At 33.3% G+C, this 20,837-nt stretch overlaps 1 protein-coding gene across 3 annotated transcripts in view; it reads right to left on the bottom strand.

The window, feature by feature from the left end:
• Window positions 1-239: 239 nt before the first annotated feature.
• Window positions 240-20,837, bottom strand: part of TFEC (transcription factor EC) — an 83,797-nt gene continuing 63,199 nt past the window's right edge. For all 3 annotated transcript variants that reach the window (XM_002751763.7, XM_054237469.2, XM_009002735.5), the window contains 5 exons: window positions 18,749-18,863; window positions 16,634-16,690; window positions 11,829-11,904; window positions 5,916-6,063; window positions 240-4,975 (listed from right to left, as the gene is read on the bottom strand). In XM_002751763.7, the coding sequence (XP_002751809.1) occupies window positions 4,595-4,975; window positions 5,916-6,063; window positions 11,829-11,904; window positions 16,634-16,690; window positions 18,749-18,863 (777 nt within the window). In that variant the 3' untranslated portion in view covers window positions 240-4,594. The remainder of the gene's footprint in view (window positions 4,976-5,915; window positions 6,064-11,828; window positions 11,905-16,633; window positions 16,691-18,748; window positions 18,864-20,837) is intronic.

Raw genomic sequence — 20,837 nt, forward strand, 5'->3', positions numbered from 1 at the left:
TGAGGGATATATTTTTTAATCAAAATAGCTGTTTTCTCATAATCTCCTATACACTCAAATTCTCTGTGGACCTCAGAGGGAAAATGTAGCACAGAAAATTTTAAGAAAAGCTATGTTTTTCTGATTTTGAATTGTTTTCTTGTTTTCAAATTAAAGTTCATACAAATAATAAAATATTGGAACATCAATGCACAATGACCATAGGAGGGTCATATAAAATATGAGATCAGCAACACTTGAAGTGTATTTAGTATTTATTAGGTAAATGTAATGAAATCTCTGTATATACATATATTAAGTCAAACTGACACACTTATCCACATATGAGGCACTGGAGGCACAAATGATGTAATTCCATATAGCACATAGAGACTATGCCATTCTCAATACTGAAACAAAATCCAGTCCTTCAGGTGTTTTTAAGAAACCCAGATGGTTGATCTTCCACTGATAACACAGTGAAATAATTAATTGATTCCAATTTTCTTCCACATCTTACATATCAGATGGTCAGTAAATATCTAAAATGTTTGTATAGGGTCAAAGACATTGTTAACAAAAAAAAACATGGAACACTCAGTTATACCATTTATTTATTTAAATGTTTAAATTCCACAACATCCAAACAGGAAAAAGGTGTTTTCATAATACCTTGAAGTATAAGAAAAGTCCTGTATGACTCAGTCTTTCAAAATAAAATGAAAATATATTCTTTTTAAAGTTATGAAATCTAACTTTTCTCTTGACACTATGGTAAATGAGATACCAAATCAGGACATTCTTTGTATCTATTTTTTTAAGGTAAGAACTATTAAATATTTGATTTACAGTCATGCATGTGGGGAAAAATGAGTTGAAAAAGGAAGAGGAAGGCTATTTCTCAATGTCCCCAGCTCATCTGGCTATTTATTATTTAGAACTTTTTTAAACCTATACAAAGAAAGCCATGGTCACTGATATGCCTATAAACTGAGAAAATATTATCTGTACATATAGTCTCCATTTGATATAGGAAAAGTTCAAGAAGAAAAGGCACTGAAAGAAAAAAAGTTGTAAAGAGCTGTATCTACTCACAGGAGGTCATTACTATTTTAAGATAATTAGAAGTTGGAAAAGCCTATTTAATGTGAATCTATGAAAAAGCAGCCAACATTTAATAATACAAAAAATGATTGGATGGGACATTATTTTGAAAAAATAATGAAAAGCAATACTATTATTTTATCTTATTTTAAAGGAAGTTTTTTGTAATTGTGATTATGAATTAATTTTTTAAATGAAAAGAGAAAATTGTATATTAGTTGAATGAGCAAATTGATAATTGTGTATTAATAGTCCCATTACAGTTGATGCTTTTGGTGACAGCATTGTTTGATAAACAACATGCCTCTTTTACTATTATGAAAAATCTCATTTCTACAAAACATATTCTAGACAGTCATAAATTTTTCTAAGGAACTATCTTATATACTCAAATAATTTGCTTTTAAATTCACATTATTTTTGTTTTGAAATTTATTTGCATCATTTCAAAATGTTATGGTCAGATGTTTATATCATTCAGTAAGTATAGTGAAACTGACCCATAACTATATAATAAAGATGAGGCATAGTGTGTTGAGTGGGCAGGTTATGTTTGAAAAATAACTATATGAATGAACAACTTTTTAGTGAATCATCTAATTTTTGGTACACTTTTACTTCCCTATGCAACCTCATCATTATTAGGAATGAGATAACTATATTTAGATAAGTAGGGGTCCCCCATCATTATACATGACATTAATGCACACCTAACAGACCTGATTCAGGAATTTCTCACTTGGGATCCAAGAAAACATTCAGGAGATCCCTAAGATCTCTGAATGCATGCAAATTATTGTCCATATAAACAGTTCTGTACTTTTCTAGGGAGAGGGTCTATACCTCACTAGATTCTCAAAGGAATCTGCCTTAAAAAGTTAAGAACTGCCATCAAATTAATTTTTAATCTATTTCAGTTGACTGGGACACAGCACAACTCTTTACTCTCTTTAAATATTCATCACCCATTTTACAGTTCCCTGACATCTCAGAATCTGAATGTAGCAGCAAACATTAGTTCCCTCTCCAGATCTCTTGTGTTCAGGCTCTATCGTCCTGTGCCAAGTCCTTATATCAGCCAAGATTGTGAAGAATAGGTTTCAGGGCCCAGTTGTTGTACTCTAACAGAATGGAAAATGGTGACTGAGTAATGACATCATCAGTGCAAGTCTGTTCAAAATATAAAGAAATGAGAATAATAGATCAAATGAGAACAGAAGCAGCCTCTATCTTATAAACCGATGTGTTTCCCATGAACTCCAAATATATTCCTTTTCTATAATTTTTAATGCTAAATCAAATTATCAACCCAGATAATAAAGTGGAATTTTGTTATAAAATTAAAAGTATGTAATGTATTCTTGAACATTACTGAGAAGATATACCTAATAGCTGTTTCACATGATATATTTCAGATGAATTTATCTATCAGGCTTTAATGGCTATACCCAGAAATTAGTAATTATTTTTCCATGTCAAACAATAAAAATTATTTTAACTTTTCTAAGTCTGAGCAAGTAAGCTAAGCCTGAGATAATTATTATACCATAAGAATTTACTATTCCTCTACTTTTATTAGCTTTAGGGTCTCAGCTCTTATAGTGATATATTTTCCATGTGAGAAATAACTAAAAGATCTTTTCAAAATTTATCCCAAAGTTTAAACTTCATAAAAGATTACATCTCACTCAAGTTACTAATATATATTTTAATTTTTAGAATCCTCCCTCCTCCTAAAAAAAAGTGTTTCTATTATATTAATACTTTAGTATTTCACCCCAATTTTTAAGGGCCTTCACAACCTGTTGTCAATCTTATGTTTCAGAACTCCCCAAAGGGCATCTTCTAAGGTATCCAGATATTTCTCGAGAATGTCCCATAAAGATACTCCCCCAGTTATTCTCACTTTCACCATTTGGTTGATATTATTCTTTTATTTGCTCTCACATTCACTTAATTAATGTCTTTAAAAAGAAGTCAAATTCTGCTGTTCCCATAAACTTTGTCATTCATTTTCATTTTCTTTGACCTTCTGTATTTACAATTTAGGCTTAGATTTTTTATTCTGTGTCTTCTATCTTTTGTTTTTCATGCATTCTTGTTAACTACTTTAGGAGTAACCCCATATCTTGTTCACTCCTTCTGTGTTTTCTCAGGACCCACTGCAGTTCTGAGTATGCCTCCATAAATACTCATTGATCAGATGATCACTCATGGAGGTCCAGCACAGAGCAACGTGCTTGGTAACTTAATTCCCTAACCGAAAACAAGCACAAGAGATAAAAATCTGAGTGAGGCATCACAGATTTAAGTGCTTAAAATAAATGCGAACAGTGTAACCAAAGATCATAGGCCTCTCTAAGTGCTACTAGAAATAGAAGAAAAGAAAAAAAAAAAGAAATAGAACCTTATGCTCCTCTCAGAACTGAAAATAATAAGAAATAGTTTCTGTTTTACTCATTATTTTGTCAACTGGCAATTCAATTTTCAATATTTTATCCATGTGGAACAAAACAGAATCAACAACTAACTGATTTCTATCCAATATTGGACATGATGAAAAGTTTTAAACACCTGAAAACCATCCTTGTAGGGGACTTTTATATTTTATTGACTGAAATTGATGATCTATTTTCTTAATGAAGAAAAGAAAATTTCGAATGTGATTTTAATGCAGTCAGTAGAATGAAGAAAATAGAAGAACATATACTACCTGAATTATGTGCATACGTGTGGATGTATGTTTGTGTGAAGGGATACAATTCTGGTCCATACTCCTGAGGAAAATATACAATGTGTTTCTTTTCCCAACAGAGCCTGGAGACATAAATATGCATAGATGCTTTTAGAATTAGTGTAACTGAACCAACTAAAGAAATTAGGATCTAATTTTAGTAACCAATGTTTTTATTAGTTATCTGTATTTTATTGTGGAAAATTCTCACATTTACTGTAGATTTGTTTTTCAACCACAAGTGAAAGATAATCTATTATATAATTATTTCTCCTACAAAGCTTGAACTTTAGACATGTTCACTAGACAATGGAGAAAGGCAATGACCACCTGATATGTTGATCTTGATTCTTAAAGTCTGATGTAAGAGTTGAAGAGAAGATGGAGGTGAATAACTAAGAGAAGATTTGTATATTTCAGTCGTTTTACACTTTGCAGTCATTAGTTCCAGTAGCACACCACCAAGTTGCTGCTTTTAACACATCAATAAAGAGCTGCTTTTTATGCTGTAGGTCCTCCCAAGAAAACAGAATGTAAGTGTATTTGGACTCTATAGTCAAAGAAGAAAACACCTCTTTTTCGCCCTCAATAATTCATTAACACCATGATTTTTCTTCCTATGAATTCTTCTGTTGCTTCTATCAGTTTTTCATGAACAACACATTCCTTTTGGAAAAAAATACAAACAAGCCAAAGCAACATATGAAACACAGAGCATAATTGCATAGCACCAGCGTAGAATTGCTTTCCAGTTGATGAATTGAGTCTGTTTATTTCTTATAATTCATCACCATCATCTGAGCTTAAGCTACTTCTCCTACTGCTCTCTTTGGAAACTGCAGGGGAAGTGGCAGATAGCAGGGGATCTGTTCCAAATGGAGAGATTGTGTCATCCAATAGCATGCCATCCAATCTTTGTTCCTCTTTCAATGCAGCACTAAATGATAAATCTGTGAAGTATGACAAAGGATCAGAAAAGGCTATAGCTTGATCACAGAGTTCAGGGTTTGGTCCCTGAGATACAGTCAGTTGTTGGCAATAGTCTACTGAATTCTGCTCAGGATGGCTCTGCTGTTTGGTGACATGAGCACCTAAATCAACTGTGCCAAGTGAAGCCAGGGTTGGCAGACCATGAGTACGAGCCTGAATTTCTAGTTCCTGTAATTTCAAATGAGAATCATTAAATAATGTCTTTGAAATTGGACTTAATACTAGAGAATAAGCCAGACTAGAATCAAAATATTAACAAGCATTTAAAATGAAGAGTAATATAATACAAATTATGATAATCTTTGCAAAAATGAAACTGATACATTTCTAATGCCTAAAAATAACTCTGAGAAAATTACTCAGATTAAAAAAAAATTTTAGTCTCATTGTTCTACCAGAGAATTTATGACAGATGATGATTCCACAGTGGCTCAGACTACAATAGAGCCATTTGAAGACAGCAGAAATCATCCATTTATTCTTCCTGATTAATTTCTCACCAAAAATGCAGGACCTTTTCATGGAAACAGAGTAAATGCTTTACCTGCCTCTAAGCATGTTCACATTTAAAAAAATCTTGAGAGTTATAAAAGCCCATGTTTTGATATTTTGGATTATATGAACAGATAAGCAGTGACTTAATATAAACTGACACAACATGCCTCGAGGCAATGAAATCCTTAGCAATGTTAGTGAAGAAATGAAAGAGGGAGGGGAGAATTTAATGTTCATTATAATCTAGAGAAACAAATGTTCTACTTAGTATTATTATTTGACTGTGATAATAACATGTGCATTTATGAAATGAGTTCTGTTTTATGCATTTTGTAATTTGTTGTCATATATATGTTTATATAAGCACATATATACATATGTGCATATATATACATATATACACAATACATTTTCAACCATCTGAATCCTGGATTTCTAGTCAAAACCTAATTGAAACAAGTGAATTCAGGAACTTCTAACAAGCAGTAAAATTATCCTTCAAAAGGAAAAATAATTGTTAATAAGAGAAAAATAAATGAGACCAATGAAGAAAACGGATGACAGCTGAGTCATATGTAAGGTATGTGGCTCATGGTAACATTCTTATAAAAACCTGAATCCGAAGTAGAAGTCGCCTGTTAGCCTGCTCTAATTTCTTCTGTCTGTGTTCTAATTCTCGGGCTCTCTGTTGTTCTTTTTGTAGCCACTTGATGTACTCCACTGATGCTTTCAGAATGGTTCCTTTGTTCCAGCGCATATCACTGTAGAACGGAGAGATAACCTTTTCACAATTGTGCATGTCAGCAGAATTCATAAGAACTTACAAAATCTTTTACATTAATATGAAATAATGATTTACATGACTATTATTCACTCTTAGATATTATTGCTTCTGAATAGAAATTTTAATAGAATAGTTAAGAAGCCCTTATATAGTAAAATTAATCCCTGAATGAAAATAAGTGTCAAAAGAAAGTAATAAAGTGACTTTTTGTGGGAGAGCTAAATGCAATATCATGATTCTACCATTACAGTTTTTATATTTTTAGTGAAAATTGCTTTTATTATTAACTCCAAGATTAAAATCTATGTGCAGTATTTCTGCATTAATGAACTAGGAAATGTACATTGCTGAGGACTTAAGCCTAAATTTTTTAAGATCATTTCAAAGGTAGCAATCTTTTAACCTACATTCTAATAAGGTTGCTTTTATGTTTCTAAGATAAAAATAAAGTCCCTCCTGAATGGTGATCCTGAGCAACTGTGAAACAAATCAGACTCGGGCAACATCACTTTATGTAACACAGCAAACTTTCTAAAACCAGTCAATTTTTATGTACAATCATCATCAAAACTTTTTAAAAGCTTGATATGAATAGCTATTTTTAAATACATTTAAGATAAGTAAATATAATTAAACATTACTGGATAACTTTTTAGGCTATAGCATAGAAGAAATCATTTTATTAAAACTTACTTTTAAGACAGGAGAAATTAAAAAATATGAAATCATGGAAGAGGCTACTGATTTTGATATCTGAAAATATACACTAATGAATGTAATACTGTATGAGAACTGATAATATGTTTGGAGAATGAGTCCAAACTAATTGCTACATGTTAATCAGAGTTGTTGGAAAACCTTGATGCATTTTTAATTTAGAGTCATGAGTTGTTTTTAATATAGCATAAAGTACACAAGTAGGGAAATATGACATTTTTCTATGGTATATTTTTGGTTATGTGACAACACCATTAGCAGTAAAATACTAAAAGAAGAGACATTTTTCTACCAGCAGGTGAAAATGCATACTGGAACCTGGGTAAGAGCTCTGGTCTGCTGAAATGCACCAAAACGTTGTCAATGAACATCACAAGTTTGAAAATGCTTTGTCATTTCTTTAAGGCTATAGTGGCTGTTGGTCTCATTCCATTGACAGGGTGAGGGGAACGGGTGGGTTGATGGTGGTGGGAAAGGTAGGGAAAGGCAGGCTATCTTTGGTGTTAAACCAAGTATCTGTGACTGAAAAGTATAATGGACTCTGAACTAATAGTAGTAGCAAAAGCCTCATGGACCCCTTTTTTGTGTCATCTTTTCTCATGGGGAGGAAAACTTGAGGACAGGGAAATAGATAAAAAAAGATAACCCTGGCCAACTCTGAATTTTAAAGTACTCTCATCAAAAAGAAACCTTCAAAATGGTAGTAGAGAACATACAACGAGCCTCCCTTCAATTTGTACCTGATGTCGCTTAGAATACATTTTTTAAAGTTTCTCTATTTTAAAGCCATTTTAATATATGAAATCCTTTCCCAATTTTTTTTATATTTACTAAAGAGACTTTTGCTTCTCTCTCAAAACAATTTCAATGAAGTAGGGGTTACAAATACTATATAGGGTGTTACTATTTAAACACAGACACACCAGTAAAGGCATGGCTGAAGAATGAATGTTGATAGTTGATGCTGGCCTTTCATTTTCTGCAAAACAATTTTTTAAGATCTTAATCTTTGGTGGACTAAAAGCCTGAATGCATTTATAGCCAAAGCAGATAATACAAATATATAAATTTCAGTAAGGATTGCTGCTAGGCAAAACTATGGAAAATGTACAATCTGTTGTTATCTTAGGAGTGTATATACACTTACGCACATTAAAAATTAAAATGAAAGATTTTAAAAAGAAAGAAAAAATACTATGATGGATCCTTTTTTTTTTTTTTTTTTGCTTGTATCAACATTTTGTGACCCCTGACTTAGAAAGTTTTGTCAAGTCTCATATTCTACGCCAACTACCATTCTTACGCAAAAGCAGGAGGAATTTGGTTATGTGGGAGGAAGATAAAGTAAAAAAACTTCAAACTATTTAGAAATTTTGTAAAGTGCAAAAACAAGAGTAATAGAGTAATTAATGATCTAATAGTATTTTTAAATTTCTACTCATGTAATTTTTGTAAACCTGGCTCACAAAAACACATATGGACAAAAGTGTTTCCAAGAAAGCTAAACTAGACAACTACCACATATTATAGAAGCTCTTTACTCTTTGTCTTTTATTGTTATTTTTGTTTGGCTTTTGCTTTTTTATCACTGGTCAAGAGATTGTCATTGCCTGGTAGTGCTTTTTTCACATAATTTTATCAACCTATACTTCCCAATTACAGCTGTTCTCTACATTCTTTTCCTCTGACCTCACCATTTTGACCTGCAAAGAAATAGAAACTTTTGAATGGTTTAATACATAAAAATGAAAACTTCATAGAATTCAAAGTGTCTTCAGGTATTAACTTTGATGTCCTAAGCCAACTCCAAAATGTATTCTAATCAGGAGCTGGAAAGTTCCTCAAAGGTCAACCATGCCACAATTACTGCTATTTGCCCAAGAGTATATGGTGTTTAGGGGATAAGCCCCAGACTTCCTCACTCAATTCAGTACTCTTCCTGTCAGTCTGTGGCTTTCCCACCTTTCGAATGCATCTGTCATAAGAAATATGTTTTGTATAGTGGCTTGGCACACTCTTAGTATACAACACTGCAATAAAGATTTCACAGGGTTTTCCTGTTTTCTTTACATGTAATACTCTCATATTTTCAATGCTATTCTACTTTTTTGTTCAAAACATTGCATTTGTCTCATTTGAGTGAGTCCATAACCTGTTAACAGGCATGGAACATAATTTGAACTATCTTGTACTAGATAATTGTATAGCCTGATGTACGTTTTTAGTTTTTAAACACTGTCCTTCGCCATTTTAATGGTTGTAGTCACCTATTGGACAAGTTATTCTAAAATTTCCTAAACTGAAGCTAAAATCTTGTATGGTCTTTTTTTTTCCAGATCCACTGTTTGTTAATTTCATAATTACCATAACATAATAATGTCATTTCTTCTTTTATTTTCTCACCTTCAAAGTAAACTTGCCTCCTCTAGCCTACCCTACCCTTTCCTCAGCATTCTTGTTTTCTGTGACTTTTAGATTATCCATAATAACATGTGAAAATTTGACAGATGGATCCAAAATAATTTTGTCATGTAGATGGATACTCCTTAGTCCATGGAGCCAGACTGTGGTTCTCAGGTAAAGTTTATTTTAAGAGGACACACTCTGGATTCAACCATGGGACCCTTATTGCTGAACCCTAAAGAGGGACACTGGAGTAACAGATGAGTTCACAGCAAACCAAGGAATAGAATGTATTTAAAGAGAATTAGTACTGGGATTTTTGGAATGTCACATCTTTTAGTGAAGTGTCTTCTCTACCTGTGATATACAGAAAGATCCATGTATAGACATCTTCAACATCTAACTAATGTGTTTTCCATTAGACCCAAAATAAATCTACAAACAATATAATAGAATTAAAACAAATAATAACACCTTTTCTGAAATTCATAAGGAAGAGAAAAACAATGCTTGCAATGCAGTTTTCCCAATTTTGGCCTTTTTTATATATGAGTCTATCATAAATTGAATTTTCATATTCTAGACCAAGGTAGACAAACTGTAGCCAACAGCTTATCTTTGTCAATAAATTTCACTGGATGAGGTAAAGCTCATTCATTCACATGTTGTCTGTGTCTGCTCTTGTACTACAAAGGCAGAGCTAAATAATTGTGACAAAGACTGTATCTATGGCCTGCAAAGCTTGAAATATTTACTATCTAGCCATATTCAAAAAATATTTACCATCCTGTGCTCTAGAAAATGAATGAGAACTAGAATAGAGTCTTTAGATCAAGTTTTTATTGAAATGTAGAGTAATAATCTCTCATAAAACTTTATAACTGGCAAACTATTTCCATATACCTTACTTGATTTTATTTTTATGAAAAACACAGGCATATAGGAAGACAAGTATTTTCTTTAGCTAACATAGTCACATGTTTTGAGACTTTAAAAATTTTGAAGAGTTTGAGGTAGAGTCTAAATAAGGCCTGATCCCCTCAGACCCTATATGCCTTCACAATCTAATATGTACATGAGAACAAATATTACATTCACTTATCTAACAAGTTGTTGAACTGTTCAAGTAAATTAGCAAATTTTGATTTAGAGGAAAAAATACTTTAAAATCTCACAAACATCACTTTTTTTTTTTTTTTTTTTCTGGTATAGGGTCTTGCTCAATCACCCAGGCTGGAATGCAGTGGTGTGATCATGGTTCACTTCAGCCTTGAAATCCTGGATTCAAGTGATCCTTGTGTCTCAGCCTCCTGAGTAGCTTGGAGTATAAGTGCATGCTACCACACCCATCTTCCTTCTTCCTTCCTTCCTTCCTTCCTTCCTTCCTTCCTTCCTTCCTTCCTTCCTTCCTTTCTTTCTTCCTTACTTCTCTCTCTCTCTCTCTTTGTTTCCTTCTTTCTTTCTTTATTTCATGGGATTGCACCCAGGCTGATCTTGAACTCGTGGCCTCAAACAATCTTCCTGTTTGGTCCTCCTAAAATACTGGGATTACAGGCAAGAGCCAATGCACCTGGCCCACAAGTATCACTTTATCAAACATGACCATTTCTAGATAATGAATAATATCCAGTATTTGAAGAAGAAAATTCTCAATTTTAATGAAATATTTTCAAATCATTATTAATGCTACAGAGTCCATGGTTTTGCTTTTCTTTTTTCTTTTTAAGATGGAGTCTTGCTCTGTTGCCCAGGCTGGTGTGCAGTGGCACAATCTCAGCTCACCACAACCTGTGAGATGGAGTCTTGCTCTGTTCCCCAGGCTGAAGTACAGTGGCACAATCTTGGCTTACCACGACCTCAAGTGATTGTCCTGCCTCAGCCTCCTGAGTAGCTGGGGTTACAGGCAGGCCCCATCATGTCCAGCTAATTTTTGTATTTTTAGTAGAGACAGTATTTCACCATGTAGGCTGGTCTGGTCTTCAACTCCTGACCTCAAGTGATCTGCCCACCTCGGCCTCCCAAAGTGCTGGGATTATAGGTGTTCACATTTTTAAAGAATCATTCAACATTTTTAATTAACACTTTATTTCTCAATATTTGCAAGAGTAAGCAATTTGTTTGATGGACGTTTTGTGCATACAGCACAAAGCCTGGTCAGCATCAATCAATATGCTTTTACAATTCCATTTGTTACTTGTATGTGTCCAGAATTTGGGGACCTTGAAAAATCTAACAATCCTATTTCCACCTGCATGCAAATTTTAAATTGGAAGATTATTATACTTATAAAAATTAAATATACCAGTCAGTATCATAAATAACATTTGACATTACCACTAAATTTGACAATATTGTCACCATACAGAAAGACTCACTACGAACTCAGGAAAAATAACTTATTTACTTCCTATAGTTCAAAAGGACAACTCTTAGTAACAACCCTGACACTTAATAACAATCAGCCTAGAATAGACATTTCAAAATGAGCGCAGCAATTGCCTTACCTTTGCCATAAGCTGCTTAGTTTCCTAATCATTGGTTCTCACCTCCTCTCTCCCCTCCCATTCATTTTTTGGGGTCTTTAAATTATAACATTATTATAGAAATGATTGTTGAACTCACGGATCATTAGACTTTGGAATAAGAGTGCCAAGCTCCTTGATTCGGTAATTAATATTATACCTTCTTCTTCTTTCAACTATTAAGAAGAAATATTATTGATTATTCTCATTAATGCACATTTCACTTTTGGTCAGCTGTAAACTTTCTTAATAATCTTTTAAAAACAATGGGTAAAGAAACTTTCCATTTAGTCAAAAGATAATACTTCTCAACAATAAAATAAAATTTCAATATATGTTATTCTAAAAGTAAAAATTTCAGTATTAGAATCATAAATATATGATTTACAGTGTTTTAAAAACATTTTGTCACAAAACAACATTTAAAAAAATTTTTAAATACTATAATACTCATACTGAAATGTATGTATATATATATTTATATGTATATGTTTACTGTGATTATTTCATACATTAGCAATTTGTCAATCCATAAGGATTGTAATCTTTTGAGGTCATGCAGCATGATTTATTCTTCTCATATACTGTCCTGAAAGCCTAACACAATGTTTAGCACATAGTAGATATGTGTATCCAATTAGACTCTATGACCTCCTTGAGGGCAGGGACCTATCTTGCTTCTTTTTCCATCACCAGAGGGCTTGACATATAGGAGGTGGTAAATAAATGTGTATGGATTAGACTGTAAATTTATTTCTGTTTTAGTTTCCAGTAATATATGAATAAGTGTTTTTCATACTTTGGCACTCTTCAAACACACCTGGAAGGATTGTTAAAATAGATTTGCACCATACACTTAGAAATTCTAATTTTATTGTGTCCTGGAAGTAGGGGGACAAGAGTAGGCAAGAATTTGCATTTCTAACAAGTTTCATGGTGATGCTGTTTTTGTAGGGCCAACGCTTTGAGAACTACTGATATAGACTCTTATTCAGAGACTGCTTTCTCTTTTTGTATTTCCACACATTCATTGCTTATGGCAATTTTCTGCACATAGTAAATGTTCAACATATGACATATATCTGTCAAATTCCCTGTATTTCTCTTCTATAAGAGCAGTCTTCTACTCTATATTCCTGATATCAAGAACCATAACATAAATATGGTATCTTTTCCAACAGGTATACTTAAAGCTTTCAGGGAAGTAAAGGTAGAAAAGGCTATAAAGAAGAAAGAAAATGTATTTTTTTAAATGTTGGAAAATACTTAACAGTTCAAACTTGATAATTATGAACTGCTATTAGAAAAAAGGAAAGTCACCAAAGACTATCAGCTGTCTTGATGAACTTACTCTACAAAACAAATTATGTGAATAAATTTGACCTTCAGGAATAATATATTGTGATTCCTCTAATATGAGAATATAATTGATTCTAGTAAGAGTTTATTTTCCCTCTTTACCAATTCTATTTCTCCTGTGGACATGATTCAAAAAACAGCTAAATGACCCCACAAAAAACACTGACTAGAAAATAAAGGTAAAACTGATAGAAACATATATACACAGATATTTTATATATGCATATGCTACATACACATATATGTATAACATATATGTAATACACATATACATATGCATATATAAAATAAGAATAAGAATCTATTAATAATTTTATGCCCACACATATTAACTCTTACAAACCAGACTTTTAAAGATGGAGAAACACCAAAAGCATTGGCAACAAAAGCCAAAATAGACAAATGGGACCTAATCAAACTCCACAGCTTCTGCACGGCAAAAGAAACAGTCACTAGAGTGAATCGGCAACCAACAGAATGGGAAAAAAATTTTGCAGTTTACCCATCTGACAAAGGGCTGATATCCAGAATTTACAAAGAACTCAAACAGATTTACAAGAAAAAAACAAACAAGCCCATTCAAAAGTGGGCAAAGGATATGATCCGACACTTTACAAAAGAAGACATATATGAGGCCAACAATCATAGGAAAAAATGCTCATCGTCACTGGTCAGCAGAGAGATGCAAATCAAAACCACATTGAGATACCATCTCACGCCAGTTAGAATGGTGATCATTAAAAAATCTGGAGACAACAGATGCTGGAGAGGATGTGGAGAAAAAGGAACACTTTTACACTGTTGGTGGGAGTGTAAATTAGTCCAACCATTGTGGAAGACAGTGTGGCGATTCCTCAAGGCCTTAGAAATAGAAATTCCATTTGACCCAGTAATTCCATTACTGGGTATATACCCAAAGGACTATAAATCATTCTACTATAAGGACACATGCACACGAATGTTCATTGCAGCACTGTTTACAATAGCAAAGACCTGGAATCAACCCAAATGCCCATTGATGATAGACTGGATTGGGAAAATGTGGCACATATACACCATGGAATATTATGCAGCAATCAGAAATGATGAGTTTGTGTTGTTTGTAGGGACATGGATGAATCTGGAGAACATCATTCTCAGCAAACTGACACAAGAACAGAAAATGAAACACCGCATATTCTCACTCATAGGCAGGTGATGAAAAATGAGAACACATGGACACAGAAAGGGGAGTACTAAACACTGGGGTTTATTGGGGGGAAAAGGGGAGGGCCAGTGGGAGGGGGAGGTGGGGAGGGATAGCCTGGGGAGAAACGCCAAATGTGGGTGAAGGGGTGAAAGCAAACAGAACACACTGCCATGTGTGTACCTATGCAACTGTATTGCATGCTCTGCACATGTACCCCAAAACCTAAAATGCAATAAAAAAATAAGGAAAAAAAAAAAAGATGGAGAACAACTATGAAAGAAGTTCACAGTGCAATCTCAAAGTAAGGGACTGTTTTTGTCCTATGACGTTTCTTTAAGCTATTTTATTTAAATCTATCTTATGTAGAATGTCAGATCCTTCTTCTCTACTCTTCTTAGCTAGTAGTATATGACTGTTTAAATGGCTAATTATAATGAGAAATCTGATTCTCCAATGTTGTTCATAACTAGTACTCATTATTTGTAAAGGAGTCGAGCTTTAAGACATTACCAAACTACTTCATGCCAGGTGTGGTTTCACTCTTCACAAAGTTTTTGGCATATTTACTCAATCCTGTCCTTAGGTCCAGCAAGAGAGGCTCCTACTCTGATCAATATTTAGAAGAAGCACTCTTGCCTTCTCTGGCCAGGCCTCCCTCCACTCAGCAAGACAGCCACAGGGCCAAGGGAACCCTTCTAAACTATACTCTGGGTTATCTGCATAAGCAATTTCCTTCCTAATTCCCTGAGCTCACTTCCAGAGCCTGTACAGGCCACTTCCTTAGGTCCGTCCTCCTGAGGAAAGAACATGACATCAGTGTGCTCACTCGAGGCCTCAGTTCCGACCAAAGGGCAGTTGTTTTCAGGGCTGTGTATGGAGCTTGAATGTGCAGAATAGGGTGTTCACAGTCAACTTTGAGGCCACTTGTTGTGCAGAATGGAATAGAGGGTGCAGAATGAAGAGGGATGGGCTGCAAGCTGAGAGCTGGTGTTGGCCTGCCTTGACATTTTCACACCAAACTCCTGTGAGTTGAGAATTCTAAATTTACTCCCAGTCTTTATGAATAATGGAACATAATTTTATGTAGACATCTGGTAAATGGGACTTCCTTTGTACTTTTGCTCTGTTCATCACAAGTTTTAAGGGTCTTTTCTAGATTCATTCTATTTAAAACTTACAGGTTTTTTTCAGTGTTTGTTTCCTCCAAAAGCAAGATGACATACCAGTTATATCTAGATTAAGAAACACTTTGATAATGGACATACGGGACACCTATGTTACTCCACATTAAATGACTTGTTTAAGCTCCAGACACAGTAGAGAGAAGGTAGGATTAAGGTCAGTAATCGTTAAGAGGTTAATTAGGAGAGAAGTCCATAGTTCCTCAATTTACTAATCCCTTCTGTCAACCATTAGCTCTCCCCACTCATAATCTGGACCAAAGTTATCTGCTCCAACATTAAGGGCATTGGGAATCAAATCATTTTTCCGAGGACTTTTATGACCATGTGCCAGCTCTTGCCCCACAGTCACACACTCAGCAAACATTACTGTGACACAGGCAGGTGCTTTATGAACAGATGCAAGTTTCACAGGTAGGTGTAGAATCAATTTCAGCTAGTGACACATAAGGAAATTATTCATTAGTTTAGGAATTTGCAATTTCTATTTATTTTTGTTTCATTCTACTCTTTTCTCAGTTTTTTATTTCGCTTCCAGAAAAAAAAAGGGATTTACACTTAATTAGTCAAGCTCACTTGAAACTTAAGTCCTGACCAAACACCCTAAAGCTCAGCCTCCCTGCCAACCTGCTTTTCTTGTCCGATTTCTCCATCTCATATGACCTGTTATCAGAGTCTAATTGACCCTTTGAAAGGCAGGAGAGTCCTGATTGTTCCAGAAGTGGAATTCCGCACAACATAGCAATGCCTTTCAGATAACATATCATTAAGAAGGGAGGAACAAATAGACACAGAAAAATGAGAACCTGGAGTTATGTTTCTTACTATTTAAATGTTGTACATTTTCAAAAGTCACTTTTATTTCTTTAAACCTTTGAGTCAATGAGTCACCACAGAATTCATATATAAACAAATGCACTCATCTCAGTCACAGGCAACCTTCTTGGCAGTGAATGATCAAGGAGGGAATTAGAGATGTTTCATTTAGTGAAAATAGGCAGCTTTTCTGAGAGTTCACATTGTTAATATTTCCCAAAATAAATCAAGTTGTATGTGCAGTTAATTTTGGTCGTCTGACATCAAAATACTTATGGAGTGATAATAAAACACCCAACACTTTGATCTCCATGCATTTCCTTTTGCATTAATTTTATATAGAAAAATATATATACTCACTGAGGTTGTGGTTGTCCTTTTTTTGTCTCTCTTTTGCTAAAGCTCTAGTGTCAGTTTCTGATGAAAAGAAAAATATGAACAATGCTTACTTCTATCTTAAAACCCCTCAAGGCAATGTAATTCAGAACTACTAGGTCAAGATACAATATTACTTTCCCCAAAATGATACAATAATATTTTTGATGCAGATATTCAGAAATTTGGAACAGAGTACTCTTCAGTAAAAGGCAATGGCAAAGCTTTTAGGCTCTGGGATAAGAGAAACTAAATTTATATTCTGGCCTTCAATTTAATAGTCATGTGATCTATTACCAAACTTCTCTGTGTCTCAGGCTCTTCATCTGTAAAATGACTATCATACAACACCTATCTTATAATCATTGTGATAACCAAAATAAATATACTACACAGAAAATATTATAGTATTCAATTATTATTTTTAGAATTTTGAGATTCAGAAAGAAATTGTTCCAACTTAATATTTTATTTGTAATTTATTTCTACATCCTGAGAGTTGGAACTCACTATATTTCTCAAATATCCACATGAAACAATTCCACACTTGTGGAAAAGTGTGAAAGTGCCATTTCTTCCAGTAAATGGCACTTTCCTCTATGCATGATGTGGTTGTGTTTATATAACTGTCAGCCTCCAGGATGGCCTACAATGATTCTTACTTTGTAGTATTCATGCTTTGTAGTTCCCTCCCACATTAAATAAACAAGGCTGACCTGTGATGCCACTGGTTTGTTATGGAAATGACTAGTGTCCAAGGCTAGATAACAGAAGAAATTTTTAACTTTCATATCAGTGTCTCTTTGATCTCTAGTTCTCATGTCATGAGGACACTCAAGCAACCCTATGAAGAAGTCCAAGCAGTCAGGAACAAAGACCACTTTCCAACAGGCAGCACTATCCTACAAGATCCTGAGTGAAACACCTTGGGAGCACATCCTCCAGTCTCAGTCAAGTCTCAGGTGTCTGTACTTCTGGCTGACGTCTTGACAACAGCCTCATGAGAGACTCTGGTCAGAACGATTTCACTAGGCCGCTCCTGCATTATTGATGCTCAGAGATTGAATGAGATTATAAATGTTTATTACTTTAAGTTGGTCAATTTCAGGGGTAATTTGTTGTTATGCAACAAAAATAATGAATAGAATATTGTTAGAGTCATAGCTTAAAAAGTTAATAAAATAATGCAGTTTATTTAGTGTATTTGTTTAAAACTATATTCATTAATTTTAGTCTGAATAATTTGAATGCATAGACATTTTTGAATTATTGATTATGCTTTAAAAGTGGTCATGTTGTATTTATTTAAAATTTTACCATTAACTAGGTAAACTTACAAAAGATTGGTGTTTGAGCTCCAAACCAAAGGTGTATTATAGAACCTCAAGTGAATTGATTTACTTTGTTCTTTTGGAGGGACTAACACTGGACTTGTAAGTCTGGAAATTCTTATGTTAAGCCAGTTCTGCTTGTAATCAACTGTCACATTTTTGGGAAAGTAGCCCCTCTGACCCAAGGTTGATTTCTTCATCTATATTTTGGAAAAAAATTGACTATGCTTCTACAATTTAAATTGTAACAATTTTGAAATAAACTATTGAAAATTGAGGGTTTATTTACAACTAAGAAAATTAAATGTGAGTCTATCATTAAATCCATAAAACAAGCTAAAAAGGAAAAAAAATAGTATTTGTTTTTTATCAAATTCTTCAAAGAATAGACTAATTTCTCCAATTTATTATATCACTTTGCAACCATGTTAATAAAGGGCATTTATTTACTGTAAAAATAAACTTTCATTAAATTAAACTTTTATTATGTATGTATATCTGTGTGTGTATATACATATATATATATTTATACAAAACATATGTGCATATTTGCTCAATTTCTAAAATAATGAATCAGTTCAGTCAAACTCTAAGTTACATTAACTTACTCCTTGGCTATCAAAAAAAGAAATGATGAATTTACTCTCTGTCTCCTTTTTTTGTAATTGTTTTGATATATTTTTAAAATTCTAGTTCACATAATATATGCCACTTATACCTTATGTCATTAATAAAAATAAAAAGGATAAAACTATAAAAGCAACATTACCTGTAATTTCTCTTTTCATTGGTAGACTACTTGGACAGGAAGCACTTGTAAGCCCCATGTTAATTGGTGAAATTCCTTGTTCACCACTATACACATCCAAAATGCTTCCAGATAACTTGAGAGGAAAAAGGAAGAAAAGATTAATAAAATCTTTTGAGTAAATTGATATATATTTAGTTGTATGTTTTACATTTTCCACTTTAAATGTGGCATTTTGTTAATAATAATGTGTAATTTAAGGCATTTTACTTTTAAACAAGACATGAGTATGCATTAACGTTTTAAAAATACATTATAAAATGCTTGTGGATAAGGTGTGCTGAAATAAAGTTATATGTGTTTAAGCAAAAACAGAAATCAGTACATGTATGAAGGAAAACTTCCTATTAATATTTACAAGGTTAGGTAAGTTTGATCCAGCACATGACCTGGTTACAAATAGATACAATTAAAAATATCATTTCGGACAAAAATCAATACACATCTTTGCAAAGCTGGAAAGTTCATCACATCCCACAAATTAGGTACAATGGTTGAACATTTTGGGAGCCTTCTGAATACCATCAGTGCTACCAGCAACTCACAGTCAAGAGGGTTCTGCACTATGAATTAAATGAGACTCTCTTTCCTTCCTAGAAGGCGTACCTTTTCCCATTGCACACTTACTGTTCTAGATTACTATAAATATCCCAGCTGGTAACCAAAAGTAGTCTAAAACTACTTTTGCCTCTAGTGAATATATGGTAAATCCAATTATAGCAACACTGAAATTCCTGAACTGCTTCTTGGGAACAATTTTTCAGAAATGCTAAGGTGCTTCATATACAATTCCAAAATGGCACCAATTCATTATTCAAAGTGTGCTTATCTATTTGACTTCCCAAGAAAATTAAATGTGAGTAATATTCATATTTCATATTAATACTCATTATTTCAGAACAAGCAGCATTTACAATGTAGCATTTGAAATTTTAAGCTATTTCCATTGTAAGTATCTTTATTCCATTTCTGTGCAATAAAGCAAGAGCTGAATACGAAGTAATTTTTTTTCTTTCCTCAAGGACTAGAAACAAAACATACAATCAAACAATGCTCTAACAAGTTTTTCATGAAGAATCTAACTTCAGAAAACACTTTTTGCAAAATTCCAATTCAATCTGAAAGAATTTATAAAATCAGACTGGAAAAAAATATGAAGAAAGGACATATTATGACTAAAATTAGTTTCTGAGATGATAATCTATTGTAGTATATACAATAAATATTGTATATACCTGAGGGAAAAGATTTTGAAAATACATTTGAAAACACATCAGTTTATATGCATATCCATAAGGACATTTTAGACTTGTATCACACTTAGATGTATATTTTCATATTTTTTCACTATTAACTCTATTAGGACTCTTCACATTTATTTTATGTAAATTCATTTTTTAAGAATTTACTTTATTGTTTTGCTTTATTGTTCTTGGAACAATAAAGAATTGTTTATTTTGTTTTTTAAATTGTTTAATTTGTTTATTTTGTTCTTGGAACAATAAAGAATTTTGTTTATATAAACAAAAAAAAAGAATTTTGTTTATTTAAACAAAAAAAAAGAATTTTGCTTTATTGTTCTTGGAAGGGAGCTAAGTAACTCAGATATTGAAGTCAGCTATTCCTCCTCGATTTTCTTTTCTGCAAAAAAAGGACAAAGTTGACCAAATTAGGCAGACAATGTGTTAGTATCAGATAAATACAATTATTCTTTGGAAGAAATCCAAAAAGCAGACACTTTTCTAAGATGTGACTCACCTAGTCATACTTTTTAAAGTGTAAATTTTCCAAGGTCATTTTTGAAAGGCCTGATGGTTATGAGCTGAGGCATCACCAGCCTGAATTGTACATTTACACTGTGCCTTTGAGAAGCATAATGGACACATTGAACAAAAAGGGAGTGAGGGGGACAAAACTAGGAAAAGGGCACTTTTTCTCTGAGGAGCCTGAATTCAGATAGATTTCAATGTAGAAGTGGCAAGTTGCAGAAATGTTAAGGAAGAAAAGGAGCCATATTATAGATCTACTGCAACAATAAAGTAAGAGTTTC

The sequence above is a fragment of the Callithrix jacchus genome, chromosome 11, assembly GCF_049354715.1.
Source record: "Callithrix jacchus isolate 240 chromosome 11, calJac240_pri, whole genome shotgun sequence".
Taxonomy (NCBI): domain Eukaryota; kingdom Metazoa; phylum Chordata; class Mammalia; order Primates; family Cebidae; genus Callithrix; species Callithrix jacchus.